Below are 12475 nucleotides of genomic sequence, written 5' to 3'. Positions count from 1 at the left end.
TTTTTTTTTTAATGTTTTATTTATTTCTAGGAGAGAGAGAGAGACAGCATGAGCAGGGGAGGGTCAGAGAGAGAGGGAGTCACAGACTGAAACAGGCTCCAGGCTCTGAGCTGGCAGTAAGCACAGAGCCCGACGCGGGGCTCAATCCCACGAACCGCGAGATCATGACCTAAGCGAAAGTCGGACGCTTAACCGACTAAGCCACCCAGGCGCCCCTTGAGCCTTCCTGTTCTGACAGACTGTACCCCATGACCCATGGCACTTCTCTTTCTCTTGACTTGGCTGGCTCGCAAATCTTACAGCTTGATCTTTCTTGCCTATATATTCACAAACAGTCCTAATGTTGTTTAAGCTCAAGTTTGTACTTTGATGAAGGTCAAGAGCTCAGTTTCACTAGAATGTTCCATTTCCTTCACCCCGTTCAAAACCCAGTGATCATATTCTCCCAAATCAGCTTCTTTTCTCAATTTTTCCCTTGGAGACAGAACTGCTCCCTCCTGCAGCTGATAGCTGGAAATCCTTGCTTTAGGTCTTTCCCAGGTTCAAATTCTTGGACAAACACAATATCACAAGATAAGCTGGCAGTAGGGTCAAAAGCAGACTCCTTTCTGTAACACAGGGAAGATGAGGCAGCCATCCAGGAAGTCTGGGGAGCTGAGGCATCTCATCTCTGAGAGCAACGTGTGTGGGAATCATGATCAGGGACAAAGCAAGAGTTGCTTCCAATAACAGGAAGGGTGATGGTGGAGGTGAGATAGTGATTTCTTGCTGTTATTACACTTGCCCCCCTGCCAAAGTCTTGTCTAGCTACACTGTATTTTCTTCAAAATTCTATCTTCCTTGGTGACGTCCATGGCTCTAAGGGCCTTTTGTCTACCTTTCTACACTAACAACTAACGTTCCCTGCCTCCAGCTCACATGCCAGAGTCTGCAGATAGCAGTGACCCCTACGAAGACAGCAATTCTCTCTCTTCTCTACAGAATGAGTAAGGGCCTGGACACCTCCTCCCCCGCCAAGCCCTGAGGTCACTGTCCCAAACATCGCCGCTCTTGTACAGGCATTTCTCGCGACTTTCCTGAGAGCCCAGAAGATCCAGAATACAAAACCCTCTCCTTTGACCTGGTTACTATCAAGATAGGTTTAGAAACTGGAAATCTTACTCTTGGAAAAAATACTAAGACAGATTAATAAAAACTTATCAGCCCTTACAGTTTTTAGAGACAAATGAAAGAATTAAATGATGTATGACACTCGAGAAAGCCGTGGACAAATAATCTAACAGAAAAAATAAGCAGAAAACCCAGATACACATGCTACAAGAGGAGATATCCAAAAGGCCAGTAGATACGTGAAAATGTGCTCATCGTCATTAGTATCAAGAAAGCATGTATTATAACTATAAAGAGATAATACTAGATACTATGGGAGTGGCTAAAAGTAAAAAGAAGATTGACAAAACCAAATACTAATGAGGCTGTAGAGGAAGTGGAACCATCTCTGGTAATATAACCACTCTGGAAGATTATGTGACAACTACTACTATAGTCAGGGACCCAGCCCTCCCACCATCAGGTGCACAGCCAGAAGTGTGTATACATGCACACCAACCGATGTCCCTAGTGGTAGTCTTCGCGATAGCTCCAAACCTGAAGCCACAAAGATCTTAGGTTCTTAATCTGCTATTTGTTGACTTATTTTTGCCACTCAACCATTTTGCTGATTTGTATTGAAAATTCATAGCTAGCAGCTCATGCCGGTCTAACTGCAAGTCGGGGCGAGGAGGGCAGGGACTGGCCATGATCACCCTCTCCTGAAGCACAGGGTCTCAAACATTCAACAAACTGGAGCAGACGTCCGGTGGACTGAACTGAGTTAAGGAAAGCCTCCAGGCTGGGAGCCTCCAGGACCAAGAACATTGTCTTATCACTGACAGAAATAGAGAAGTTGGGAAAAGGAGCTGGTTTAGATTAAAAGAGACTTATTCTCTTGAGTCCTGAGAAAATTTAGGAAGTTTGCTTTCAACAGTCTTCCCCTGAAGCCGTGCTTGGTTGTCAGGTTGGAAAAGGGTAAAGAAAGCAATGTCCGCACACAGCGGAATGAAAAGGGGAAGTACGTGGGGTGTCTGGGTGGCTCAGTTGGTTAAGCGTCTGACTTCAGCTCAGGTCATGATCTTGCAATTTGTGGGTTTGAGCCCCGTATCGGCCTCTGTGCTGACAGCTAGCTCAGAGCCTGGAGCCTGTTTCAGATTCTGTATCTCCCTAACTCTCTGACCCTCCCCTGCTCATGCTGTCTCTCTCTGTCTCTCTCAGAAATAAATAGAACATAAGAAAAAAAAATTTTTAAGAGGAAGTATGTGACCATGTAAACAGTATGAATATCAAAGCAGGATTTGTGATAATGCAAATAATTTGCCTGGACAAGAGACTTACTTGCTGATGTTTACACTGAGATTTTTCTTAAATGCATTTTTATTTACTACATGATTATTGTAAGAACGATCAAGTGCATTTTTTAAAAGTAGGCTCTACACCCGATGTGGGGTGTTGTCATAGACTCTGGGTCTAAAGTTGTCCCTTGTCTTAGCAAGAGAGCAGGACACAGGATTACAATAGAAGAGAGATGGCTACTGTCCGGGAAAAGACAAGAGCCCTGAATAAGCGTCCTGGCTTTGTTTTTATTAGGATCAGAAGGCTTACAAACGTGATGGGTGTGCACAGAGACAATGAATCAGTGAACATCAACTCACGGGCATGAGGGAAGGGGGTTTTGAAGATATATAGTGTTTGGGGTTTGGGTCAATATAAAACAAAATCCTGGCACCGGGAAGATGGTTGTTAACAGCAGGCAGGAGGCGCTGTGTCTTTTTATCTTCGCTGGCCTAGGGCATAAGAGAGGGCAAAACACTTCAAGGCTAACAAGGCACCTTTTCCTTTGTAAACTAGCTCCGCTCTGGGCAGTATCACCTGCAGTGCAGTACGGCGGTCTTTAGCCCTAATCACCTGCTTCCCTAATTTGGTCCTTCCTGTGAAAGCAGCTTTCTGCTATAATAGTAAGTTGCGGGGCTCTTTGCCCTGTAATCTTGCTTACCTCATATACCTTCGTACTGGGTGCCACAGCACCCCTATTTTGGGGCCTTTGCGCCTCCCCCCCTAGTCTGGGGGCTCTGTACCCCCTCTCTACTCTGGGGCACTTTTGCACCTTCCCTATTTTTGGCACCTTTGTACTGCCCTATATTTGTGGTGCCTTTGCACCTCCCTATTCTGGGGTGCTAATCTTGTTTACTTTAACTCAGGTGTGAGCATTCTATGGCTCTGTACCTCTTTATGCCTTGTTAACCCACTGGTACAAGTCCAGAGGACTTCTCACAGGGTGTGAACTCATGACCTTGAGATCAAGAGTCATGTGCTCTGCCAACTGAGGGAGCCAGCTAGGTGCCCTACATTGGGATTTTTATTTGTGTTTTTAACTTTTTAGGGAGCTCAAGCAGGGGAGAGAGAACCTTAAGCAGGCTCCACACTCAGCACAGAACCCAACAAGGGGCTGGATTCTATGACCCTGAGATCATGACCTGAGCCGAAATCAAGAGTCCGACTCTCAGCTGGGAATTGTTAATACACAACTCGATCCATTAACCTCTGTACCGTTTGCTGCAGCCTACTGAAACGAATATGAGAAACAGAACCAGTCAGATTCCTGCAGCTGACACGTACTTGCAGCCAAGGACGTTCTCACTGCCCTCGGCTTGCCCTCAGGTCACCCCACCCTGTGCAGAGGCTCTCGTGGGCTGCGTCTAAAAAGGACTGACTTGAACAGTGGAACCAGAAAGCCGTTAGGTATTTGGGCTGCAGAAGGGATCCCTTGGCCAAAACACTGCAAGGAGATTGAAGAGAATGAACTCCCAAGATGGGAGGCACCAGGAGCCTGATCCAATCCTGGGACACAGTCCACCAAACCTCACACAAGAAGAAAGAAATCACCTGAGCAGGCCTGTAACTATTAAAGAAAGTGAATTGATAATTAACCTTCCAAAAAGAAAGCACTAGCCTCAGTTTCACTGGTGAATTCTAGCAAACATTTTAGGAATAAATGGTAACAATTCTCTATATTCTCCTCCAGAAGACAGAAGCAGAGGGAATGCTCCTACTTTATTCTGAGAGGCCAGCAACACCCTAATACCACAACTGGATGGAAATGTTATAGGAAGAGAAACTACAATCTTTCATGAACACAGATGCAAAAATTCTCAACAAAATATCAGCAAATCAAACCCAATAGTGTATAAAAAACAATTGTACAGGGGCACCTGCATGGCTCAGTTGGTTAAGCCTCCGACTTTGGCTCAGGTCATGATCTCATGTTCGTGGGTTCGAGCCCCGCGTCGGGCTCTGTCCGCTCGGAGCCTGGAGCCTGCTTCAGATACTGTATCTCCGTATCTCTCTTCCTCTCTCCCTCTCATGCTCTGTCTCTCTCTGTCTCAAAAATAAATAAAACATTTATCAAAAACAACAAAAAAAGAATTGTACACCATCACCAAATAGGCTTCCTTCCAGGTATACAAGGCTGGCCTAACATTTGAAGGTGAGTCCATGTAATTGATCGCACCAACAGGCTAGAGAAGATGAACAGAAAAAGCATTTGATAAAAACCCAACACTCTTCCATGATAACCACTCTCAGCAAACTAGCAAGAGAAGGGAACTTTTTCAGGATAAGTAATATTTTTAAAAACCTTAGAGCTTACATCTACATAATGGTGAGAAACTAGGTGCTTTCCCACTAAGGTTGGGAAGAAGGCAAGGACGTCCCCTCTTCACACTCCTGTTCAACATCGTCCTAACTAACGCAACAAGACCAGGCAAGGAAATTAAATGTATAGAGATTGGAAAGAAAGAAAGAAAATTGTCCTTATTCACAGAGGACAGGATAATCTATACACAAAGTCTCAGAAAATCAAGAAAAAGAAATCTACTTCAGGAACTAATAGGTGATTACAGATAGCAAGGTCGACAGATCCAGGTCCATATACAAAGGTCACTAGCTTTCCTGTATAACAGCAACAAACAACTGCAATTTCAAGTTAAAAACACAGTATCATTTACACTGATAGCAAAATAATAAAATACTTAAGTATAAATCGAAGAGAGTATGTGCAACATCTATATGAAGAAAACTACAACACTTTGATTTTTTAAAAAATTATGTGGGGTGCCTGGGTGGCTCACTTGGTTAAACCTCACACTCCTGACTTCGGCTCAGGGCATGATCTCATAGTTGGTGAGTTCCAGCCCCACATCAGGCTCAGTGCTGACAGTGCAGACCCTGCTTGGGATTCTCTCTCTCCCTCTCTCTGCCCCTTCCCCACTGGCACGTGTGCGCACGTGCTCTCTCTCTCTCTCTCAAAATAAATAAATAAGCCTTACAAAAATAAAAATAGGGGCGCCTGGGGGGGTCGGTGGGTTAAGTGTCTGACTTCGGCTTAGGTCATGATCTCACTCGGGAGTTCAAGCCCCGCATCCGGCTCTGTGCTGTCAGCTCGGAGCCTGGAGCCTGCTTGGGATTCTATGTCTCCCTCTGTCTGCCCCTCCCCCACTCCCTCTCTCTCCCTGTCTCCCTCTCTCTCTCAAAATAAATAAACTTCAAAAGAAAAAAAAAAAACCACAGCAGCAGCAAACACAAGCAGCCACCCACGCCTGGTTTCTCTGTGTAGGAAGTGCTAGTGAGGGTTTGTGTGGCTGATCTTCTGGCTCCACACCGTCCCTCCTACCGGCACCAAATCTGGTCTCTGTCCCTGCACACATTCTAGGCATTACTGGCACCAGAACCCTCTATTCAGAAAGCTGACCTTGCAACGGAGAGGTTCATTTCTAGGCTGAAAAGGTCATTTTCTGGATTTCTTTTGGCAGCTAGGTATTTGGCAGCACTGAACTCTGTGCCTGTCTTTGGAGGGCTTCATTTAGAGTGAAGAATCTTGGAGGTAAGAGAAAAGTCCCAGAAAATACTGGCAGGACAAGAACAAAATCTGAAGCTAGCAACCCTGGGTTTGCTGAGAGAAAACGGAAGCCTGCTCACCCTGCACTCCCGGCGTGAAGCCCCTGCCTGGGGACAGCTCCCCTTCTCCCCCGCCTGTTGGCCAGCCTCACCCAGTCCAGCTAGCTCCCTCTCCGGATCCTCCAGCGCGGTCACCGCCTGCTCCCCGCTGTCCGGGTGGGGCTCCCGCAGCCGGGCCCGGAGCTGCTCCGTGCTGTGCGTCTCGGGCTCGCGGAGCCGGCGCAGCGCCTCGCGGGGCCCGGGGGTCTCTGGACAGCAAAACGGCCTGAATGAGGCTCTTCCTTCCCGCACTGAATTCTCACTTCCAAGTACGTCCACCCCTCTCCACCTGCAGGCTCACAGCCCCCCGGGCTCCTCTGGGAACTTGGCTTCATGCCCCGCGGGACTGGCGTGCACCCGCGCAGAGGCGGCACACGCCGCGTCGGGGGCTTTCCCTCCGGGTCCTTTCCAGGGTGGCGCGGCAGCAGGAACCGCTCCGAACGGGACCAGCGGGGCCCCAGAGACAGGCTGACTCCGGCAACGACCCCGCAAGAGCATTAGCAAACAAATGCCAAAAGTGTTTACATGCTACCAAAGACAGTTTCCGGAGTGGCGGTCCAGGGACCAGAGGCGCAGAGAGGGAGCGACGCTCGCTGCTGCTCGTCCGCGGCGGGCTTGCTCACCTGCTCCTCGGGGCTGGCCTGNGGGGCGTGGGCTCGGGGCAGCCCCAGGGCAGGCGGGCGGGAAGGGGTGGCGAGCGGGCAGTGGACGCGGGGTCCCGGGTCCTACGAACAGGTCAGATCGCCCCCGGGGAGGACGGGGGAGCGGGAGGGGGAGTAGGGAAGGGGGCGCTGGGGCCCCTCCCGGTGCAGACGCCTCTGGGCGGGGTCGCCCGGTCGGTCCGTCCGAGTTCCCGCCGGAGGCGCTGCCCGGGAGGCGGGCAGTTTTCTTCCCTGATGGGGACAGTGCGGGGAGGGGGAGGGGACCCGGGTCCAGGCCCTGCCCCTCCCCCCACATCACGTCTCCGACGTCAGAGCCCAACAGGCGGGAGCGAAGACGACAGACGGTCAGTAATTCCAAGTAACTCCGGGGCTCGACACTGGAGAAACAGGAAGGTCTCGGGTCCCGACTCTTCTNCACCCGGGAGCCCGGCGGGAGGGGGGCGGCCTGCCTGGAGGAGGGGTCGGTGGCCCGCCTGGAGGGGGCGTCCCGAGCAGAAGAGCGCGCCCGCACGGCCCTGACCGCCCGGCGCGGCTCCGGCTGCCCCCACTCCCTCGGCAGCCGGGCCGAAAGTAAAGCTCAGGGGCCCCGGGTCTGGAAGAGGTGGATCCTAGAGCGGCCGGCAGGGGAAAGCCGCTCCGGAGGCCTCTCTAGGGCGCGGGCGGCCTCCGCTCTCAGTGGTGCCACAGTCGGCCTTCCGCGCCCGGAGCGCCGCAGTCCTCGCCGCGGCCAACTCTGCGCCTGTCCTTCTCCCAGCAGCCCGACCCAGCCCTGCAGCCCCTCTCTCTGTGCTGGGAAGAGGCATGCATCCTGCGCACTTAGCTCGTTTGATGCTGGAAATAAGGCAGGAAGCTGGGAGCTTAGCTGGTTACCAGAAATCTCCAGTCGTGCCCACTTGCCGGCCCGAGAGGAGGGCTCTGCAGCTTGACAGCTGGATGCTCTAACTCGTATTCCACACCTCTCCGGACTCGCGTGGGCTCTGAAACCTCAGCACATGTGAATTGCTTCCCCTAACTTTCAGTACATGGAGCAATGGATGACACTCCCAGAAAACGCTTGTGCGGAATTTTGACGCTTGTAAGGGAGGAAGACACAATTTTTCCTTGGCCCTTCTAAGTTCTTGGCTGGCATCCCGGTAACAAAAGAGAATTAACGAGGGAAAAACACAAGTTTATTAACGTGTATATCTCACGTACACGCGGGGGAGACGTAGGGAAAAATGAGTGTCTCTCAGAGGTGGCTGAGAATTCAGGCTGGAATCCCATATTCAGCTAAAGACAGAACAAAGAGCACGCAAGGGAGGCCAGGTGTGGGAGCTGGCCAGGAAAGGTATGAGCAAGAGTGAGGTTTGTTAGTTCTTCTTGTTTCTTGTGGTTCACGGTCGACCTTTTCTTCCTCACACAGAGCAAGACATCCTTACAAAGGGTAACTTGGAGTCTTTTCCGGGCTTCTCCTGTGTCTGCTGTTTCTCAAAGTAATCCTTATGCCAAACCAAGTATATTTTGTTGCCCTTCAAACCCATGCCTTATTCTGATCCCTTTCCTGGATGATAATCTCTTGATTTCAAAGGAAAGAATAACCATCTTACACCCTTTCCCTTCATAACATGTAAGGACATCTTCCCTGAGCCGTCCAGATCAGACTCTGTTCTCTAACACGTTTCTCCAGCTCAGGAACTGCATTATATACTTTATTTCTAATTCCACTCTTGGATTCTTTCAACTGATAACAGACTATAGACATAGATGACCCCATCCAGCCCCAACATGGAGACTGAGCTCCTCAGTATCACAAAGTCAAGACTACAAGATTAAGCCTTCTGGGGGCGCCTGGACGGCTTGGTCCGTAGAGTGGGACTCTTGATCTCAGAGTTGTGAGTTTGAGCCCCACCGTGGGTGTAGAGATTTTTTATGATTTAGCCCCTACTAATCACCCCAGCTTTCTTCCCCACTACATCCTTGCAGCAAACAGTTCACAAATACCACTTTGAAGTACTTTAGGTCCCTCTGGGCCTTTGTACATGTTGTTCCCTCTGCTAAACTCAGACTCCCAGAGATCCTTTTCAGGCTTTCTCTGCCTTATACTGAGGTCTTCACTTAGATACCACTTCAAAAAGGCTTTCTCTTCGAGCTCTGCCAGCACTCGTCACGCTGTAGGAAAACCACATCCTGGGTTCCTTGCCTCAAGGAGTTTATCTTACGTTTTTTCAGGGAGCCACGTAACATTGGGAGGTGGGGGCTCTTTGGAAGTTTCTGAAGAAAAGACATTTAACAGGGATTCCCTGTAACCTACATCATAGATAAATGCCATTTTACTTTGTACAATGAAGTGGGAGATTCTTTACGTTTTGTGAAAGTTTTTCCGAGAATAATTATCATTCCATGCAAGATTCAGAAACTGGAACATCACAGGGAGAAGTAGAGTAGACCCAGTCATGTAAGATGGGTTCTGGATAAGAAACCACATCCTCCTCCATATCCATTCCTTTGCAAGGAATTTTGAATCTCCTTTCTTCTATTTAATCTGCATTTTATTTTTCTTGTTGGAGAAGATAGGTTTGTGGAGGTGAAGAGTGCAAGAGAACTTCCAGGATTGCAGAGTTAACAGGGGCCTGGCAGAAACAGGAACGAGACAGGAGGGAGGGAATGAGAAACAGACGTGTGTGGAGTAAATTATTATTATTAGCTGAAGGTTCATCTAGTGTGAGGCTAATACCTCAAACCTTAGGGGCGCCTCTGTCAGTTGAACTTCCTACTTGGGCTTAGGTCATGATTTCATGGTTCATGGGCTTGAGACCGGAGTCAGGTTCTGCTCTGACACTGCAGAGCCTGCTTGGGATTCTCTCTCTGCCCCCTCTCTGCCCCTCCCCTGCATGTTGCTTCTCTTTCTCAAAAAGTAATTAATTAATTAATTTAAAAAAGACTTCAAGCCTTAAACGACTGAATTAGATGGCATTCCTAGTCATCTTCCCTCCCTTTCTCCTTTTCTTCGTCACCACTGTTAGAGACGGCAGTTAGTTAGGCTCTGACAGAATGCCTGGAGGCCAGCCAAGGGGTGGCAGTGCCCAGCTGGGGCCGGGCCTGGCAGCATTCCGCAACAAATCCACAAGAAGCCGGATCAAACCAGACAGGCCCAAGGCAAAGGAGGCTGCAAACCCTGACCAACTAACGGAGAAATGGTGGGAAAAGCTGCTCCCCAATAGTCCCCTCGGCAAGTAATAAGTATTCTACCTCGCAGTCAATAAAAGATCAAATACTGTCAATAAAAGATCAAAACCCCAAGCTGAGGCACGCAGCTCTCCTTGAGCTCACCCACTCTCACATCTTGAGAGTGTGCTCAAAGTTTAATAAATGTTCCTATACTTGCACCGCTCAACCACTGTGTTTGGTCTGTCCTTAAATTCTTTGTTGCAATGAGACCCAGAGCTTCCAGAAACATCCCTGGGACCAGCTGGGCAGAGGCCCAGGGCCCAGGGTCTCCCTCATGCACCTGACAACATGGCTACCTGTGTAAATGAAAATAAAGCTACCTGAAGGACTAGTATATAAAGCACCTGCATGTAACATTATGTCAGCTTTGTAGAACTGCTCGGTAAACATCTATTATTGCATACAAAAAAGGACATTGGGGTGCCTGGCTGGCTCGGTTGGTAGAAAATTAGATTCTTGATCTTGGGGTTGTAAAATTCAAGCCCTAAAATGGGTATAGAGATTCCTTTAAAACAAAAATCTTAAAAATAATTACATTGCTTGGCTAGAGAATTATTGCAAACTTGAGGGTGCTGTTTGCTGAGATGTGGTGAGATAAATGCCTATTTCCACTTTTTAACAAAGGCAGCTGGAAAACCCAATTCCACGTGAGTGGACTAGCCAGCGAAGGAGGGATGTGTTCCCTTTTGAAGGTTATGATCACATCCATCTCCACTATGAGTTATAAAACTCAGTTTTATAGGAAAATTTTGAGGGAGTTTGAAACGGACAACACATTTCCAAGACACCTTGAGTAGGGCACCGTTTTAGCAGAGCTCCTGTAGCAAAATGCCACAAGCCAGGTGGCTTACCTAACCGAAGTTTCTATCTTATGGTTCCCAAAGGTGTAAAGTCCCATATCAGGGTGGTCCAAGAGGCGGGTGCTGGTGAGGGCCCCTTCCTGCGTTTGGAAGGCTGTCTTCTCACTGTGTTCTCACGTGGCTGAAGAGCACAGTGAGGAGGCAGCTTTCTCAGGAGTCTTTCCAAGACCCTAATCCCATTCTGGAGGGTTCCACCCTCATGACATCTTAATCCTAATTACCTTCAGCAGGTCCATGTCCTAATCCCATGACATCAGGGGTAGGGTTTCAACATATGAATTTTGGAGGGGTACAAACATTTAGTCCACAACAGCGACTGTCCTTGATTTTGAGCTTTTAGTTACAGGAAACTGATAACAGTGCAGATGATTCTCATTCACAGAAATGCAAATGAACTGTGTCCAGTGGAATGCAAGTGATAATTGCCCTGGAAATTCAGTTAAAGAAATCAAATCTATTCACAGATTTACTTCAGCATCCCAGATTGCTTGTAAATATGTAGTACTCTGAACCTTCTTTTGAGGCAGTCATAACATTGGTTGTTACACTGACACATACTCATTGTTACTTGTATGGGAATTATAATTTTTCCTTCTTTTAAGAACACAATCTTTTAACAATTTGGGAACAAGGGGGTTACACCAATGGCAGAAACAAAATACCAACTTGTGACTGGCAAATGTAGACTGAAGAGCATGGTTTGGATCTGAAACTGGAATGAACTTTCTCTCCTCACTCTTCTCATGAATATACCCAGAATCTAGGACACACACTTACCCAGAAGCTCCGTGAAGGTGCACGTAATCGTACTAAAACCAATCCTTTAAAGTCCAACATACCTGGTATACGAAAAGTCATTAATGAGAACAGCATCATTTTTTTCCCTTCTAGAGATTTCCAGCTAGTATCTCCTGTCCCTCACATTACCTTCCTGTCTTTTTCTAACTCACCCAGCTCTCTATCAGAAACTACAAATTCTTCCAGAGTCTTCAGAAATCCGTTTGTCTGCTCCCCTGAAAATAATCTGATGAGGGCAGTGGTTATGCGTGCGTAAGATATATGACGTGCTGTGCGTGTACATATTGAATAACAACAGGACACATCTTGTCAGAATTAGTTTCATCTCCTCTCCTTAAGCTTTTATATCTCGTTTCATACTTCCCTTGACCACAGCTAATCTCAGTACTGCAGGGGGTGAGCCTGCTTGCTGGTACTTGAACCATGTGGTTCCCGCCACCTGCCTTCAGAACACGGCCCTCCAAACGGGAGCCCTGGACGGGATCCTGTCCGTGACGAACGGCGCTGGGGATCCTACTGTGGCTCAAAACAGCCTTCTTCCCCCTGCACAGTCTCTCACGTGCAGTCCTGGGAGGGGTCCAGTCATGAGGGGCCACAATGGCAGGAAGACGCACGGCCGTTCGGCAGGAAGCCTCTAGAACTGGCATTCAACACTGAACCTCAACATCCCGGGCCTACCTTCTTTTCCTGGGCAATAAGGCAATGCTGGAATGTTCCTGGGGCAGAACCGAGTCATTTAACGGTAACATAAGCACAAGGGCAGAAATTAGTTTCATTCTTGTAATTAATGTAACCTCTCCTGTCTCCTACCCTATCCTGTCACCCTGGCCTGTCCCACCTCACCCCACCCCCCTTACCCCA

The 12475-nt window shown here is 48.5% G+C and overlaps 1 protein-coding gene across 1 annotated transcript in view; it reads right to left on the bottom strand.

The window, feature by feature from the left end:
* The window catches only part of LOC144221858 (uncharacterized), a 19484-nt gene extending 8432 nt beyond the window's left edge, over positions 1-11052 (bottom strand). The window contains exons 1-4 of the mRNA XM_077752370.1: positions 11038-11052; positions 6821-6980; positions 6711-6728; positions 6070-6296 (exon numbers count right to left, since the gene is read on the bottom strand). Coding sequence (XP_077608496.1) covers positions 6070-6296; positions 6711-6728; positions 6821-6980; positions 11038-11052 — 420 coding nt within the window. The remainder of the gene's footprint in view (positions 1-6069; positions 6297-6710; positions 6729-6820; positions 6981-11037) is intronic.
* Between the last annotated feature and the right edge of the window lie 1423 nt (positions 11053-12475).

Source organism: Crocuta crocuta, unplaced genomic scaffold (genome assembly GCF_008692635.1).
Source record: "Crocuta crocuta isolate KB4526 unplaced genomic scaffold, BGI_CrCroc_1.0 scaffold336, whole genome shotgun sequence".
NCBI lineage: Eukaryota > Metazoa > Chordata > Mammalia > Carnivora > Hyaenidae > Crocuta > Crocuta crocuta.
Note: the sequence above shows the minus strand (reverse complement) of the source record. Positions and strands in the feature narration are given on the sequence as shown.